At 46.5% G+C, this 18,902-nt stretch overlaps 2 protein-coding genes across 2 annotated transcripts in view; one reads left to right on the forward strand and one right to left on the reverse strand.

The window, feature by feature from the left end:
• The window catches only part of ERI3 (ERI1 exoribonuclease family member 3), a 131,851-nt gene extending 121,020 nt beyond the window's left edge, over positions 1-10,831 (reverse strand). Inside the window, exons 1-2 of the mRNA XM_065656150.1 lie at positions 10,768-10,831; positions 1,011-1,285 (exon numbers count right to left, since the gene is read on the reverse strand). Coding sequence (XP_065512222.1) covers positions 1,011-1,262 — 252 coding nt within the window. The 5' untranslated portion in view covers positions 1,263-1,285; positions 10,768-10,831. The remainder of the gene's footprint in view (positions 1-1,010; positions 1,286-10,767) is intronic.
• Positions 7,453-11,233, forward strand: LOC136002148 (basic proline-rich protein-like). Its single transcript, XM_065656981.1, has 2 exons — positions 7,453-7,509; positions 10,292-11,233. The coding sequence occupies exons 1-2, from the start codon at positions 7,453-7,455 to the stop codon at positions 11,231-11,233; spliced, it is 999 nt and encodes a 332-aa protein (XP_065513053.1).
• Positions 11,234-18,902: the final 7,669 nt, after the last annotated feature.

The raw sequence follows: 18,902 nt of genomic DNA on the forward strand, positions 1-18,902 counted from the left end.
CCAACCTGCAGCATCCCTTTGGCAGGACAAGCCCAAAGGAAACCACAGCTGCATTGGGAAATGAACACACTGTTATCGAGCCTCTTCAGTAATCAGGTACCACACTGAAAACTACTTAGCCTCTAGTATATTCCGAACAAAGCAAACAGAAGTTATTCTGACCCAATGTGTGTATTACTGGCAATACCAGTAAGAGGCCAATTCCTTGTTAGAGGAGGGTAAGAAGTCTGAGTTCAATATAGAGCCTCAGAAATTCTGTCTGTTCATTACCAACCCAATACCGGTCTCTTTCTTTTTAGCATGTTTTTTCTAATTTTAATGGAAAAACTAGGTCCATCCTGCTGACAAATGAAAATATATTTACTAATATCCTCTGTGCTACTATGGAAGAACTGTCTGCAGAAAAACCTCTGTATTTCATCTGGATCTCTGTATGTCTCAAGCAGTAGGCCACTGGAAAAATCTTCGAAGCTGAAATGCTCACATTTCATCACACTCCAGAGTGAATGCTCGGGCAAGATAACTTCAGCAAGATCAGATAGCCCCAAACTATTGTTCTTCCCTACTTAGAAACACCATTATGTTGCACATATTCATATAATTAAAACTATTATTTTCCTAAAGCTGTTTGCTACCAACAGTGTTTTTCCTCACAGAATCAAACAAGGCTGCCACGAGTACTCTACTAGTGCAGGTTCCCAGTCAAAAATTTTTAGACCCTCTCCAACTCAGGCAGATGACAAGCATAGATGACTTAAATACGTTTTCGGTAACATGTGACTTGTCACTTCCTTGGTGGAAATCAGGCTCCTTCCTTTCATTCCTACTGAACAATCCTGGCTTTGCTTCCAAGAGCAGGTGACTGGCAAGAGCACTGAAGGACCAGCAACAGAAAGGAGGTGGGACAAACCAGAGAAAATGAGTGAGCCAGTACTGTGTTTTTTTCCTTCCACCTCTCAGAACAGCAGCAGCACATTGCAAGTGAATAATTAACAGGATTGACTATTTACCTGGGGATGAATCTGTGGTTTATCACATGTAGCCTCAAAATCCAGCACTAAGAAGTAGTGATATCTCTGTGGAGGGAAGGATGACATTGCTGCCATGGAAGCTCCAAAGCCGTGGGACGCCAGTTTCCTGCTTACGATGGAGCTGTACCCTTTGAGAACACCAGGCGGGAGGAGGGAGCACACAGCTTGTCTTGCCCTTGGAAGTAAGTTTTGGGGAAACTTTGCTGCTCCAGTATGGAGGCGTGCTATCATTGAACATCCAGAAGCATCTGAAACTGAAGACAGACTCACGTTACTCATGCACACATACATCTCTGCTAGTATCTCCTCACTGTCCTCCTCTGACAGGGATTTTCTCTGCTTCCCGGTCGAAGTTCCAGCATTGCAAACCTGAAATAACACAGTAACCTGCTCTAAGCACGACAGATGACATTTGGACTGAGCTCAAAGTGTTCAGAATCACAGGCAACTGGAAAATAACCTCTGCAAATGGCTCTAAATTAAGAAATATGAGACACACAACAGTCACGGCTCCAGGCACCAGATCACATCGCCCTGCTGAACCTTATCAAAGCAGAACACAACACAAACCACTTAAAACGTAAAAAATCTGATCTGAACCCCATCGAAATTTCTGAGTAGGCTTTTTGTCAATTTGACTTCTGATACATGGTGGGAATTAAATACAGCAATACACATACCAACACTACAACCCAACCAAACAGCTTGGCCCTGAAACACCTGTTAGTCACACCGGAACTTCCCATTTCCATTACAAATGTACACGTCTGGTGGCTGGAAGGCTCCTTTCCAAGGAAATTCTCATTTGCTCTTGTGTACGAGGTTTCTCAGAGATGTGCCTCTAGTGCTACACTCAATTTCTTACTCCAGGTATTTCTCAGAAGAGGATATTGGTTCAACAAACCCACACATGAACTGCAGGGACTGCAAAATGCAAGCAGGGCTCTACAGGTTACAGTCTACCTCCCAAAGAAATACCTCAACCAGCTGTCACCTTCTGATACTTAATAAATTACATTATCCACGTGAGACTATCTGGATTTCCCCCCTACCCTTTTTCTTTTAGAACACTGCAAGAAAAACTTGACAGGACTGTCACTGTCCCAGGTGGGACAGCCTTCGAGCTGCTCACAGACACAAATTTCTTGGTTTGAGTTCAAGCCAAACTCATGGAGGTGTTACACAGCTGGGTACACTGACCGATGGCAGAAAACAGGCAAATCACAACAACCCGGTGTGATCATTACTCCCTGTAACTGTGTGTGCATGTATATATATATATATAAAAAAATATATACACACGCCTTGCTACATAGACATGGAGATTTAAATCCATTCCCACAGTTGGTCCCACTGCTTGTGGCTCTGGGCAAGAGCTCCATTGCACCACATGCCACCCACCCGCCTGGTTCCCGAGCCCGGTGCCCTGCGCCTGCGCTCGCTTTTCACTCCACCAGGAAGGACAGGGAGTACACGTCACAGGACATGGAGCCCAAACGCGCAAGACGTGGGGCTCGCCACCTGCAAACAAAGCTGCTGTTTGCAGTAAACACAGCGTTTGCTGTCCCCCATCCGTTAGTCTGGCAGGTAAATAATGCACGTGCCAAAACACATACTTAATGAGGTAAATAATATGCCTTGAATAACGGCTGAATCTGTATTTACCTGCGAGACCAGAGAAACTCGGAAGGACCAGATTAGGAGATAATTGCAGCTGAGCAGGTTGTGTGCTTCGGGTAAACACGCGTTTGGTAACCTTCCCTTCCCAAGGTTTTGAGTGAAAGGCAAAATCAAAGGAGTCGAGATATTTATGATGGAGCCAGTGCCCATGCTGCCAATTCTGTGGCATAAATGCATCCTCACTTCGTGGCTTTCAGGTTTTGGGGGGCTGCTCACTTTATTAAAGCAGTATGCCAGGCAGCAGGTACTCGGAAAACTGAAAACTCAAGTTACAAAACCATAACAAAGAGCTCAACATTGTGTTTATCCTAAAGGGGCTCAGTTCTACCTATTGCTTTTCCATCTATAGCTTTTACTGTCATTAAGGAATACATTACAGCCACATATAAGTTAGTTATATTCACTTCTAACCTGCCCCAGATAAGAGATATTTAAGGTATATATGCTTTAAATCTTCAAGCTACTGGCTATGAATCTAAAGGCCTGTCACAGCAAATATAATATCTCCAAATAAAGCAGCTTGTAAGTTAGTTGTGATAAAATCTGGTCTTTAGCCTACCGCATAAAGTAAAATACACAGTTGGAGTGGGGGAGGCAGGCAGGTTCCAACCCCTTATATCAAGCACAGGCAATAAAACATACATTATCCATCCACACACAGCAAGATCAGTACTTCTCTAATGTATCTTAACCAGCAAGACGAAGGCATCAGACATGAACCCCAGGAATCCTCAGGCTGGTCCGCACCACGCACAGCGGTGCTGAGGTCCCCGAGTCACCGAGCCCAGGCGGCAAAGTTAAAGCGTTCATCTCGGCAGGAGTCAGGCACGTCACCACACCAGAGCCCAGCAGGTCTGTGTCATGCAGATACCATGGGACATCAGCAGAGGGAAACGGCCAACATCTGGTGCCTGCTTACACTGACAGCTTCTGCAGGTGGTCCATGTCTAACAATAGGATCAGGCTCCCCATCCTGAACACAGCCTCCCTCCCCACCACAGTTAGAGAGGGAGCAGAGCTCTGAACAAAGGGGCATGCGTGGGGCATTACGTGCCAATTCCTCTACACAGACAGCATACAAATAAGAGCAACCCCACTGCAAACTCTGCACCTTCAGCCAAATTAAGTTTTAACTGCATGTTTACCCAGCCACTGCTCTAGGTGCCCTGGGAAGACCTCACATCATCTTCTTTGGCAAGGTCAGAGTGCCTCGGTGCACAAGATAGCTGGTGAGCAAACACACTTCATTAGAAGTCATGCAGAGCATTTATAACAGCTATGACAATGCAAAGCACCAGTAATTATCCCATATTTTTTTTCCAACAGACAACAATGCAAGCAACGCAGCTTCAAAAATTAGAAACCTGGCTCTATCCATATAAAACCACATGTTCAGTAATTCCATTTCCAAGTCTACATAAAACACCACATATATATTTCTTATGCACACAGGGTCAGATTATAATCTCAGACAGTGCAAGCTGTCACATCTGGCATTCAACCCTACTAGGTTAATATTTCATATCACACAGCTCCAATTCATTACACAGATACGTATGAAACGTAATGGGACCATGAACTGAAGCTGGACCTCAGGAATGATTTTGACAGATTGTACACAGACCTAGGAAAATGTGACAGCACTTTACCTTTGCAACACCCAATAACATGGGAAACAGCCACGTGTGGTGGGTTTCAGCTAGAAGGTAAAGTTCATGTTACATGCTGTATAACAGCACATACCCCACATGACATCAGCTATAATCAGCAACTTTTTAAAATAATTAATAAAAATCTCTGGATATCAGCTGCAGGGAGGAGGAGAAGTTCAGGCTGACCACAGCCCTTGCTTGTTAGTGGCCCCAGCGCACGATGCTAAAGCTCGACAGTTTGATCACGAGCAACCACAGAAAGGCAGGAGAAAGGCAAGTGCCAGCAGTAGCCATCAGCTTGCCAGGGGCTCCACCGAACATGGAGCAGAGGATCTGCACCAGTGGCTGCCGGCTCCAGGCTTCCCACTGGGAAACCCGCTTCGGGACAACCAGGAGCAGCAAAGAACAGGACAGGGAGCTCCTGCCCCATGAAGGACACCCATGAGAAAAGCCAGCAAGGCATTGCCAGTGCTCTCCCCCACCCGCAGGACAGCCCCGAAACCACATACAGAATGTGCACCATGCAAGGGGCAGAGAATTCAAATTCATCAGTGGAGAGACAAATTAGCCTATGAACTTGAGCTTAATGGGGTCTTTGCACATAACAATGTTTACTTTGTACAACCACATCTAATTAAAAATCACCTGGCAGCAAAAGAAGGCACAAATTTAGCAGCTTGCCTTTAACACAAAAATATTTGTCTTCACTGTCCAGCTTGATAAACTGATGCAGGAAAGAAGACAAACACCTACGTTCAGGTTGGAGGGGCAACCCAAGGAATTATATGCTTTATGAGGGCCTCCATTTACATGTTAAACTACTTTGTGTTCTGGAAGTATGGCCCTCCATCGTATTAAAAAATAAACAAACAAACCCCACTAAAGGACAAACTAAAATTAAAAAAATAAAAGCAAGCAAGCAAGCTTTGGGAGTCGTCTGCTTCAGCTTCTTCCCTGTGCAAAGCCTGGGTAGGGGCAGCTGTGACTCCTGGTCTCCAACAGACAACTGAACTCAAGGCTAGAGCAAGCAAAACCAGTCCAAAATGTAAGTCAGGTTTGTCTTATTTTATTAAATTATAGTGGCTTATTTTATTAAGTTATAAATATAAAGAGTAAAAAGATAGGGTAATAAAAATGCTTTCTGTAGAACAAAATTGCATACATTTAGCAACACCTGGAACAGAGTATAACAAAATGCAGGACTTCCACTTTGGTAGCTGTTCAAATACATACTCAGAGGTCAAATGTGAGCCCATATTTCAGTTGTGTGAAGATAACTGAAGAACAATAGAGATAACTCCATTTTTTTTTTAAATCAACCTTGACCTAAACCCAAATATTTCATTAGACAAACTACGATCCAAAAATGACAGCACCTGGCTAGATCACAAGGCAGGATACAAGAGACTATGAACAAAACCAGCTTATCAACTGGCACCATCCAAACTTACAAAAAAAAAATACATAAAGTAAAACAAACAACAAAACACAAAGCTTTTAGAACTGTTTTAATAATGTAACATGATTTTAGACAGGTAAACTTGGTTCTTTAATTTGTTAACCTCACAGTGTCATCCCTTGAACACGAATCCAGTGCACTGGCACGGCTGCACTCCATTCACTTTTGGCTGGGTTTCTCTGTGGCACTGCTAGACAACCAAGCCCATGTCTCAGAAAATTTGTAACGTAACTTTCCCAAAGTTTTGCCACAGGATGCCTATATGCTGTCCCATCACTACTTAGCCCAGATACAACTTGGCATCAATTATTTTGTTTTTACAGCACTCTGCAAATGTACCCAGCCTCTTCCCACTACAGACGAAGAGGACCCTGTTCTCGAGAACTTACAGTCTAAAATTAGGTACAATACAACAAGTGAGGGTAACAGCAGAGGAGAATGAGGGTTACACAAAGTCAGGCAACTGCTCATACGGGAGGTACCTGCATCTTGGTAGTTCAATTTAAAAAAATAATTCACTCTGTACAGGCATTATAGAAGAAATAAGTGAACATGGAAAGAGTCAACTAAAGGATGGAGGGCACTCAGGTTAAGGAAGGTCTCTCCCATTTCTTGAGCTCATTCTTCCTGCTGCATTCCTTGGCTGATATGTCAAAGGCACCAAATACGTCGGCTACGTGAAGAGCACCAGAATCTCTTCCATTGTGACATCACAGACATGACAGCTTGTGAGATCACAATGAGCGAGGCCGAAGGCACCGATTACTTAGTGAAGTACTTGCTGGGGCTATCGCACTCTACGATGCTGGAAACAAACACATCTCAGTTCACTTGACAACACAGTGAAACCCACATGAGACACCACAGCAGCAGGATGCAAACTCATCCAAACACACCACCCAGAAGCCATCCCAAAGATGCACAGTACAATTCCACTCCAATCTCATTAGGCCACCTCCACCACACAACCCACTTTCGTCAGCTCCTTGACTGGTCTCCTAAGACAGGCTTTGCTGTGTATTTTTAAACCTTCTCCAAGAGTAACTGTGGAGAGGCAAACGGGTCTAAGCTGGAGTCTGAGGAAGTTCCAGACAGTAAAGGGACTGGTCACTTAGAGGAAACGTAGAAGGAAATAAAAACAAAAAGGCAACAACAGATGTGCATATAGTAAGGGATTGGAAAGTCGCAGTGGAAGAGTGGATTTGGTATTAAGGAAAAGAATAGTTGCAGAGGATCAGACCAAGAACTCTCTAGGTCCAGTCTCCTGCCTCTGCGTGGGAGTCATAAGAAAATGCACCAGGATGAGGCCAAAAGGAGGCAGGTTTGTCCTTCCCTATTAGTTCTACTCTTCTGCTGATTACCTTACACCAATTCCTGAGCTTCTCTGGCTTCTTATACCAGTTCCTGAGCTTCTCTGTGAGCCAATTCAGCCACAGGAACCTACAAAAGGGCTAATGCAGCCAAAATAAAACCCAATTAAAACAAGATAGTTTCCTGCTGGTTTAGTGAGACTAATCAGCTCAGGGCCAGGCTGGAGGAGTGCCAAAGCTCAGAGGAGGGGATGGGCCCACAGGGGCAGGAGGGAGATGAGCCACTGGGAGCTGTTGGCTGGCTCAGCCACCACCAAACCATGAACTCCAAGCAGGGCACGCACACTTGGGATGGCACTTGGCAGGAAATGGAGAAGGTATCTTGGCTCTAGCAGCATAAACACATAAAACTTGACATCAGAAAGCCCATCAGACCATCCTGTCTGAACCTCATGTAATGCTGGCCATAAAGTTTCCACTCCATTACTCCTGAATTGAGCCCAAAGGCTTGAACATCTTTCAGAAGTTTCTGGCCTTGGATTGCAGCACCAAGTATGGAGGTTCCCCTCTGCCTTTAGACAGCTTGTTCCAATAGTCAATCTATTTGCTGTCAAAAAATAACACATCTTAGTTTTCATTCAAACTTCCCCAGCCTTGATCTTTGGAGCGAGTTCTGAAATATACAGCATTTCAGTGCCTTCAATCCACAGCAGAGCCCCTGGTGCCAGGACTAAGAGATTTGTAGCTACTACACTTCTAGTCAGTAAAAGCTACTACTGCATATTGGCCTAATTTAGTGGAAAGGAGACATAGCAGGCCACCCTTTGTTTAATGGAATCTAGCATGCATAATTACTCAATTTTCATACACATGAATGCCACAGTTGTTCAAACCACTTATACAGCCGCACACCTTCATTATCTGAAAAATGAAGTTGAAGGTTAACACCTGGGAGTTCCAAATGAATCTCAGTCTGGATTCAAGGAGACAACACTTGTATTGCTCAATACACTGTTCACTTTCGATCGTCACAAACGAACTCTAGAAGTGTTAAAAGAAAGGCAGTACTCTGCCAAAACTCTGTCTTGGTAGACAGGCAAATGCTCCAAGCAGGGTTGCAGCTACCATGGGCATGGTTTCCACACAACCCAGTCTCACTGAGACCAGAAAACCAGCCAGGGAAGATGTTGACCCTAACATTCAACCACAGAAAAAATAACAACTGTAACAAATACAGCTGAAATTTAAAAAAAAAAAAAAATTGTGAGTGAAGTATCTTTACCTGCATAATGTATCTGGAGAGAACACAACTACTCAGCTGGCATTTGGCCAGCACAGGTAACTTCTCTCAGGCGAGATAAAAGTTGCCAAACGGTATTTAGCAGCAACAGCCAGCACCTCTGCTTTAGGTTATGCTTCGAGAGCCACAGCTTGTCCTCTTCTCCCCTCCCTCCCCTGCTTGCCATTACACCATGCTGGTGTATTAGCCCAATACTACCAGAGCAAAACACCAAGAACCTCTGCAACAATAATCACCAGCATTAACACGTGGTTCAGATCCAAGGACAGACTTGTGACAAATGCATAGCTGCTTAATAGCCCTTCGGCGTTCTCCTGTGAGCTCAGCCACAGCGGCTGGTCCTACATCATTTACCTGAACTTCTCCAGAACCGCACTCTACAGTCTCATTGCCCTGTACTGGAGGTGGCTACAGGATCCAATACAGGGGCAGAGTCAAGTGCAAAAGCTTCACACATTTAAGTTTCTTCCAGAATTCCATTTCCAAAATTTAAGAGGAGGAAAAAAAAATTTTAAAAAAGTCAAGGCCTACCAAAGTTAACAGAGCCAAAACAAGATAAGCACCAAAACAACTGTAATTAGGCCTCCTAAAGGAATCAAACTTGAGTATCTCTCAACTGCAGAGCAGAAACTTTTGGTGATATCAGTGTATACTCAATCCAAGGACTTCTTTATTTAGCATCAAACACACAAGCTTTTTTTTTTTAATGCTTTAATGAGTTTCTTTTGGTAAGACTGAAATATCTCTGGCTATACCCACCAACTTTTTTAATAAAAACAAACACAAACCAATTCATGTAGAGCAACCCAAAGTTTTAGAGGAACAAGAACCACTCTTTGAAACAAGACAAGCATTTAGTCCACACTATGAATTAACATGAAAATTCAGCTGCAAAGGCCAGAATTCAGTACTTGAAAAAGGAAACAAAAATATCTTAAATTTCCCAAGTCCACACACTGAAGAGTAACCAACTGGACTTATAACATACTCCTTATTTTAAGATCATTCATTCTTGGAAATAAAAGTTCAAACACCAACTTTAACATCAAGTGATATGAGATGCTACAATGTTGCAGAGAGCAACTACAGCATAAAATAAATTCAAGTTACCATTAAAAAAAAATCAAGATCCTCAAACAACTGTCTAACAGGATCTGATGGGACACGTGCCTTTGAGATGTACCTGCCTGGAGCCCTGCGAACCTCATCTTTCCCACGGCACAGCGCAAGCATCAACCTATTAAAAACCTTGCTGGTCCCTTGCATCACAGGTGAAAGAGTATTAAGAGTTCAGTCTTAGCAACAGCTGTCAATCCACTCATTTCTGAAACCAAAAGCTCAATAAGGAAAAAAGATAAGTAAAGGAGAAAAACATATCTCAGACTTATTAGCAAACAGGCCAGCAATGACCATGTAAATCCACCAGACACAGGACTTGAAAGAGACAGAAGGTAAGCAGTAAATGACAACACCTTTCATACATCTCAGTTTAGAAGAAACACCTGTAACAGCACAGCAGCAAGAACACAACAGGAGAAGAAATTCCTACTGCCAGTCAGGAAACAAACAGATCCTGCAATTCTAAGCCTTCGCAAGTTTACTTCAGTCTCAAGATCTGACACAGGTGATCAGTTCGATCTCACAGAAAAAGAATAAATCAAACCTCCTACTCCCCCACCACCTCCGGCTGTGAACCTCCACATCCCAAAAGGAACATGAAAAATCCCTGTTGCTGTGGCTCCTTGCTCCCTGGTAGGTGCTTTTTCAAGCCTTTCCTCAAGCCTTAACAGCAACGGATCCCGCCCCGGCTGGGACCTGGGGAACCGCTGCCATCGCCACCCTCAAGATTTCCACCCTAGGCAGAGCCCGGGAGCGGAGGGCCCGGCGGCCCCGGGCTCCAGCGGAGAGGAGCCGGGTCTCGGCGTCGAGCGGACGAGGCGCCGCCAGCCTGCCCGCCGCCCCGCAGCCTCCCCTCGGGCCGGGGCCGCCCCCCGTCCCCAGCGGCCTCCCCACACCCCCGCCGCCGCCCCGGCCCGGCCCGCAGCCCGGCTCACGGCCCCACCGCCCCGGCGCAGACCCCGCCGCCGTGGGGGGGGGGCCAGGCCGCGGCCCCCGCTCCGGGCCTGGCATCCACCCCCCGCCCCGGGCCAGAGCGGCCCCACGCCTCCGCCAGGCCTGCCGGGCCCCCGCGCCGGCCGGGCCCCGCCGCGGCCGTGCCGCCGCCCGCTGCCCGGCAGCGCCGTGTCCCCCCCCGCGGCGGGGGCCGCCCCGGCCCGGCCCTGCCCCCCCGCCCCGCACACACTCCGCACCACGAGTCCCCAACACCGCCACTCACCTCCGCGCACTCTGACCCTCGACCCCGCTCTGAGCGGCAGCGCCGCCGGCCAACCACAGCGCCTTCTGCCGCCGCCGGAGGCGGGGCTTCCTCCCCGCCGCGCCCCCTCGCGCAGGCGCACGCCGCAGGCCGCGGCGCGGGGCACGCTGGGGCTTGTAGTTCGGCGCCGCCGCGCCGCCCCCTCGCCCGGCCCCGCCGCGTGGCCGCTCCTCGACGGCCCCGCCGGGTCCCCGGGCACCGGCCCGCGGTGGCCGCTGCCGCGCGTGCCCGGCGGCCACCCCCTCCCCTCCCCACCGGCTCACCTGGTCGTGTCCCCCAGGGCCACCTCTTACCCCCGTGTGTCCCCGGGGGCCGCCCCCTGGTGTCCCCCAGCGCCGCCTCCCCCCGTGTCCCGGGGCTGCCCCTCTCTGTGCTCAGCCCCGGCCCCGGCATCGCCGGCCTCCAGCAGACCCAGCGGCAGCTGTGACTGGGGTGTCGTGGAGCTGCCGTTGGCTGCAGTGACACTGACCGCGTCCCCTGCGCCAGAGCGGCGCTGCCCGTGGGCACGGGACTCACGGTGACCCTCCGCGGGGCCTGCCCTCGCCCCGCTGCTGCCCGCGGCCCCGCCGCACTGCGTCCTGGACCAGGCTAATGCTCCTGGCGCTGGTAACTCCGTGTTGGTCTGAGCGGTGCCTGGGCAGGGCTGCAGCAGTAACCAGAGCTGATGGGGCCCGCGTTTCCTCCCTCCATTCGGTTTGGATTGAGCCAAAGTCACGTCCCTCAGCAAGCCCGGGGCTGTCTCTCCTCCCCATCGCTTGGACATCAGTCATCAGTTGCCAGTTTTGTGTTCATGGAGCTCTCTGATTCTAAACCTGCGTCGGGACCTTGCACAGTCTTTGCTAGACACCCCGAAGCTGTGGCATCTCCTCCCCACGCAGGTGGCTGGCACCCTCAGCCAGGACACCCACATCTCACCTGAAATTATACTGAATTTTTACCCTACTGCCCCATCCATCACCTTTGGAAAGTGCAGCTGCAATGGCAAGCGTGCAAGCTGGGGCCGTTCCCCGCTTTGTTTCCTTCCTCGCCTCCACATTAACTCACGCCTCCACATTTCAAGCCAGTAGCTCGTTTGCACCATCCCTGACACTCCACGCATGCATGAAGAGCAAAGTCAGAGTCACCGACTTGCACAAATAGGACTGAGGGATCCCAGAGGGCACCTCGCAGGCAGGAGCAGTCCTACCTCTCTGTCACCTTGCTGTCCTCTTCAAATCCTCTCTTCAGCCTTTCTCTGGCTCCACGCTTTAAAATATTGGACTAAGGCAAGCACCAGAGTGCAGAGATCACTGACTGCTGCTCCATGCAAGGTGGGGTGCTTGCACTTTCCTGGCTGCCTGGACAGATCTGCCTGGTGCCCCTGCCTTTAATTGTGTTGCCAACTTCAGACTGAATTCACCTTTTTGCTATGTTTGTATGAAGCCTTGGTCTTGGAAGGCCTGAATCATGAAAGTAGCATGTCAGAACTATAAAAATACCAACAGCAAACCATTTAATAATAGAAAGACTTTCCTTAAGCCCTGTAAGATTTGGCATCTCTCAGCCTCCCACTCACATAAACAAGGATAATGTGAAGTTTTACTTCTAAGCTTAGCTGTATCGCTGTGATTTGTCAAGCCTCTGGTGACTGATGTGTGGTTTGCCAGGAGCCCAGGAGAGTGAATTGAGGGCGTTTGCACTGTGGCGTTCCTTGAGCAATCTCTCTGTGCCCCTCCCTATCAGGGATGGAAACTGGCTGAGACATGCTTGAAATTAAGCTACAACACAAAGCTTGAAATTTAGGGCTTGCATCCCGCCTGTGTTTCTAGGAGGATGAGAGGAGGCCTTTTCATTGCTGACCTTTGCATCTAGCAGTAAAAAGTAAAATTTTTCTCAGTCTAGACAAACAATGAATGGTTTATAGATGTGCATGTGTCCTATTTTCATCAGCCAAGCCTCTTGCTGTTTCCTAGGTTTGTCAGGCAGCACAGAAGGTAGAAGATTTCCTCCTGCCCATTTTTTCTAGGAGCGGAACCCCTTTCTCCAGCTGAGCACCTGCAATAACCAGAGGTCACATCCTGACTTCTGCCAGCCTCAGTGACCCTCGTGAGACCCGTACAAGTTGTCCTCCAAAGACTGGGACATCAATGCGAATGCCTTCAGCATCTGCGCTTTCAAAGAGGTCCTTTTTTTCTAGCACGGCTATCAGCTGCCAGAGAAGGCACCCAAACCATTTTGAGAAGAGCCATGTTTTATTAAATGCTGTCACTATTTCTGTAGCGTTCATACCTGAGCCTGTCTTATGTGAGTGTGTATGCCTCAAATGAACACTGCAGGTCACTGAAAATGTCACCTACGGATTAATCAGGCTCACTCCAGGGTTCTGGAAAAATGAATGAAGGTGATCAATAGTTATCCTGTAGCCTCCCCATCAATGCGCGTGGCCCCTTATGTAGCATCCTCGCTCGGAACAGGTCCCCTCCCCAAGGGACTCAGTCAGTGGCAGAGCTCGGAAATGCAAAGGTGGACAACTGCCATGGGGCCCTGGGCAAATGTCGTGGTTTAACCCCAGCTAGAAATGAAAACCACAATAGCCACTCGCTCACTCCCTCTCACCCCCTGTCCCCACCACAAAAGGGAAGAGAATCAAAAAGGAAAGGGAGAAACTTGCAGATTGAGATAAAAACAGTTTAATAAAATAACAAAACAATACTAATGTACTAATACTACTAATAATATATATGAAATGGAAATAGAATATGAAATAAAAGATACTGAATGCAATTTCTCACAAACTCTATCCATGCTGAGCAGCCAGTCCCAGGAAGAGAAAGAGCACCCTGGTCCCAAACAGCCGATCCCAGAGAGAGAGAGAAAAAAAGCCAGAATAGCAGAAAGGCCCAGAGGCCAACTGCAAAATGGCAGAACAACAAAAGGCTGAACTGAAATAAACTCCTAGACAGAACTCAGCCGAAATGGAGCAAACTGGAACAGGTCTCACCATTGGTTGAACCCACCTCTCCTTCAATACAAAGCATGATGCTCATGGCATAGAATATTCTCATTGATCAGCCTGGATGTCAGTCAAGGTCTGTCCCATCCATGCTCCCGCTCCTAGCTGCCTTGCACCTGCAGATAGAGAGCCCAGAAAGATCTTGATTTCCAGACAACAATTAAGATAACAGTAATTTCTTATATCCTCTTTGTTTCAGCTCAAAACCACTGGAAACTTACTTGGAGAAAAACATTAATTCTGTCCTGGGGTGTTATCTTCTTGTTCTCAAACTAAATCCAAACAACAGCCATGCTAGCTGCAAAAGAAGTTTCTAACTGCATGAAGAAAATTAACTCACTTTCAGTGAACCAGCACAGCAAGCAATGCTGAGAAACTGGGTCATGCATATGGGGAAAAGTGGGCAAAAGGACTGATAGTTGTTGATCAGAGTCACCTTATTTATTCCTGGTAGCACAGCCCATGCCAGTCCCACCAGCTCATTGCCTTAGGACCAACAGAATCAGCCTTCTGTCAGTCCAAGAGCAAGCGAGTGTGTTACAGGAGCAGCTTTGGTCTCTTTAATTGCTTGTCCTACTTTAGAGATTTTGGGATGGCTAGAAGCAGCCCAGAGGAAACAGGGTCCACGCTGAGGTGGTGTCTGGGCTGTCCTGGTTTACACAAAGGACTATCTCCGTACACGGGGTAGAAAGGGCAGCTTACAGCTTCCAGCTCTACCCCCCTCTCCTACAGCTCCATCCCCTGTACTGCTGCCAGCAGATGCAGCAGCCTGATCTACAGTTACCTGTAAGTTTTATTTGTTTTAAGACTCCAAAAGTTTCTTAACAAAGCATCATTTCATTCAGAACAGATGTGCAGCCACCTCTTGGCTGGCAGATGGACAGGGCTTTATGTGAAGGCAGCAAACCAATGGAGCAAGTTAAGACAGAAAATACAGAAGAACCGCCCCCCCCAACCCCGTGTGGCAGCTCCAGGGGATCCTCCGTGTGAATAAAGGGCTGAGCCCATCCTAGTCTGAGATGAAGTATCAGGTCGCTGCCTGCTGCTGGGTCAGCACAGAGGAGGAAGGTCCCACCGACTGCCTCCCCAGCCCTGCTCCCACTGCCTCCTTCCCAAGGGCCCACAGAGCACAGCTCCTTTGAAAGCAATGGGATTTAACGTGATTACGGCACAAAGAAACATCACCTAATTTTAAAGGCAACTCCTTTAGTTCCGTTCAGCTGCTTATGCCGAATGCAACTTTTAAATGTCTTATAATACACATGACAAGTAGTCTTGTATCACTGTTTTCTACTTAACAAGTTAATAACGTGCCAACCCAAATCCTTCAGTTACTAACGCCACCGATGGGACTCATTAACCAACGCGAACACATATTTAAGGGAATACTAATATTCACAATGTACGTTTTTATATTCATGTTGTCATTCTTGAAACCACAGCTCAGTTCATGTATTCTGCTGAAACATTTGTTTGCAGAGGATTTCTCTCTCCCTTTTCCTCTAAACACATATATTGTCACTGGGGTATCATTCTGGTGAATGATATTAATGACAGCTTGTCATCATGGAAAGCTATTCCTAGCTGTCAATTAAAGGGTATTTTGAAAGAAAGCAGCTCATTCAGCCCCAGTGGGAACAAGTGTGTCTCATTGTTTGACAGTGACCCCCTTGATGAATTTGGGAGCAGCAGCAACAGCAGCTCTGTGGGGCCAGGAGGTTTGCAGATGCAGCACAGGGCTCTTGGGTGACAACAACAGGAGATTTTAAAGGTGCTGATGTCCTTAGCAAAAGAAAGACAAAAGAGGATTTCAGATCCTAAAAGCAACCCACATGCAGCAGTACAGGCCAGGAAAGGGGTCCCAGGGGTACTGAGCTGTTCCCCTCCATCTCATAATATAATTTCAGGTCCAACATCCCAGTAAATTTACCAACCTGCACCTTCAAATATGTTTGTTTACTTGCCTATGCTAACCCAAGTAAAAGGCTTCTTCAGGTCTTCTCTGCCTAGGAGATGGGAAACTTCCTCTAATTCCCAGATAAAATGTAGTTATAGCTAGATTACACTAATTTACTCTGTCAAAATGATCATTTGCTTTAACTTGTGGGTTTTGTTTTCCTCCCCGGTGTATTTATAGGCAGCTCTCACACTCCAGTCATCTTTGTCATCTTTGTTTTGCTGGACTAAACAAACTATTTTATGCTTGCATCTCCTCACCATGTTGGCTTTCCATTTCCCACACCATCTTAGCAGACTTCCTCTGCACCTGCTCCAATTTCAATTAAATTTTCTTGAGCATGAGCATCCAGACTGGTATGTGGTATTCCTGAGCTAGGCTCCAAGGCATTGTACAATATTTGTCACTTGACCCTATAAATATCACTCATATAAACATTATTTCTATATTTCCCCCCTCAACAGGGTGGTCTACTTTCAGGGTTTTCTTGTTCCTTTTATTTTCCTAAGCACTCCTTGCACAGCAATAAAAATGTACAGGCTCAGTGGGGATCTGTTTTAACTTCAAATGTGCTGATTCAGTTCAAAAACCATTAATTCAGCCGGAATCAGGACCATGGGGTGGAAATCCTTTTCCAGTTAAAACAGAGGTGAGAGGGACAGCCTTTGGCAGGCTAGGAAATAAAGTGCATTAGAAAAACATAGCAGGACATCAGAAAGTGGCTATCAACTGGGCTATATTAACAGAGGGCCAGGCAGTCTTGGACATTGAAATGGATGGAACATTTCTGTAGAAAATCTGCTGGAGTCTGGATTTGGGCAAAGCTCTGGGGTTTGATTTATGGGAGCATTACATTTCTCTAGCCTGTGCTTTGCTGGTTTAGACACGATGGTCTCTGCTGGACCTCACATTGACTGAACATGCAAAGCACTGTACAAAGCTGGCCAGACAGGCTGGTCCTGCCTCCAAAAATGATCGCCAGTTATTCAAGGGCACAAGAGGATGCAATGAAATGCAAAGCAAACACAAGCAGAACTGTGTAGTTTGGGCTGCACGTCACCGCGGTTCCCCTCTGCATGGGGCTGCTGTGAGCGCCCCAGGCTCATGGTGCTTGGCACTGGATGTCAAACTACTGATGTACATCCTTCAGAAAGCAGGTGGGGAGGTGGCTTGGGTAAGGAAGGAGGGTGAAAAGTGCCCAGTGAATCCAGATTTTGCCCTTTACCCCCACTTTCTATGTGGGATGAGCAGAAAAACTGCCTCTGTCTGTCAGGAAGGCGTCAGCACCGAAGCACAAAATAAAATGACCCCACAGCCGAGCATTTCAACAAGATGTTTGAGCGGAGAAAACCGTAGGCTGAGCATCAGGAGGAATTTCCTGAGGCTATGATGCATTAAACTGCAGGATCACCTCCCGAGAGGAGCGGTGGGAACCATGAAACCAGCCACTTACAGCACCGTAAAACGTCCCGTTGGTGCTGAGCCGATTCTGGTTCAAGGCAGCCGTACTGAATCATCTACCACGCCTTTTCCAACTCTCACTCCTAAAAATCAGACCCAAGAAGTACAAAGAAAGAAGGACAAACAGTGATGTCAATTTGCTAAGGAAATACAACCTTTTTTTATATATTATTGTATGTCATAAAACCCTTGTGCTCGCACTGCATACTTCATCTTGATATTCCAATGCCATCCACAAAAATTTCAAGCTTAACCCTCACAGTTTATATTGTCACTATAAATGCTGGTAAAAAAATACTGTACAGTTGGGTGCAGTTTATTCTTTATATTTTAATGGCTATAGCAAAACTCCATTGCTAACTAGTAAAAAAAAAAAAAAAAAAAAAAAAAGTCAAATGTGTTTTATAGCTATGTCGTCATGGGAAAGCTGTATTTCAAAGTGAGGGCATCAACAGCAGTGAAATGGGACATTTTAAACATTTTTAATGGGACATTAATAAAAAACACTTCACCAAAATCTCTTTGCCAGTATTTTAGCTAATCGGGTTGCAGTGTATAAAGGAAGGGTTCTGACGCCTGCACAGGCCACCCAATACTGAGCCGCTGCTCAAGTGTCTTGAACTCTAAGTGTAAATGGAAAAAACATCTAAAATTAAACGTTTCTCCTGGAGGAACAAGTTGCTGATAAAGCAAATCTTCCCAGAGGACAAGCACACCTGCTGGAAGGTAGAGAGACATTTTTATGTGTGGGATTTTAACTTGAGATAAAATACTTTTCACGGGCAGTCATATGGAAGACAGCTGGCCAAAAATAATAATAAAGGAATTCAGGTCCCTTGGGAAATTCCGAGGTTTCAAAAAATACGATTTTTGACCTAAGCTGGGACAAAAAGTTTAGCTCTGTGATTCTTTTCATTTAATGACATATTCTCAAATAAAAATAGTATATTTCTTTTCACTTTACCACTTTGACATTTCTTTTATTATTACATAATTCTAGAAGTCCAAACCATCCATTACACCACGCTGTTACATTTCCTTATACCATACGTTACATCGACAGGGAAAATCTCCACCCTTAAGATTTCCTATTAAACCAGCTAAATTTCTTCATGAAACTGGATATCAGAAACAACAAGGATCCCTGGCCCAAGCCAGGGAGGGATGATGGGTTTAGACTACTATTTTTCAAATGGGCCTTTAAAAGACGGACATAAGGGACTAGAGCAGCCAGGAAGAAGAGAAGCGTCCAGCACAACCCAAACAAGCCCAGCGAACACGATTGTTGAAAAAACCTGAACGAGTTCTGAAGCTAAAAGCTGGCAGGAAAACAGTCTGCCACGAGCCCATTGTCACTGGTGGTTTGATTCTTGCTGTGGGCAGGGAAGCAAAACTTTGTAAAGGAAAAATATTGTACCCAGAGAGCACCTGGCTCCCCCTCAGCTCAGGAGACCCCATGTTTTTGGCCAAGCACTTGGGTATAAATGCGTAACACAGGAGTAAAACGACACTGTTAGAAGGAGATGAGGAAAAAAAACCCATGTGAACATTTTGGCTGATTTCTCAGCAAAAGCTTGGATGATGTTGGTACATCCTGGGAAGTGTTTCCAGTTACTCAAATCAGTGTTTTCTGGTAGAAAACTTGTCTGCTGGAAAAAAATTTAACTGCTCTACCATGGAATCTCT

This window comes from Caloenas nicobarica, chromosome Z (genome assembly GCF_036013445.1).
Source record: "Caloenas nicobarica isolate bCalNic1 chromosome Z, bCalNic1.hap1, whole genome shotgun sequence".
Taxonomy (NCBI): Eukaryota; Metazoa; Chordata; class Aves; order Columbiformes; family Columbidae; genus Caloenas; species Caloenas nicobarica.

Bases quoted from the DNA above. Each gene is read 5' to 3' on its own strand.
- LOC136002148 (XM_065656981.1), top strand. From the start codon at position 7,453: ATGAACTCCAAGCAGGGCACGCACACTTGGGATGGCACTTGGCAGGAA. The intron at 7,510-10,291 runs GTATCTTGGCTC...TTTCCACCCTAG, and splicing joins CTTGGCAGGAAATGGAGAAG to GCAGAGCCCGGGAGCGGAGG.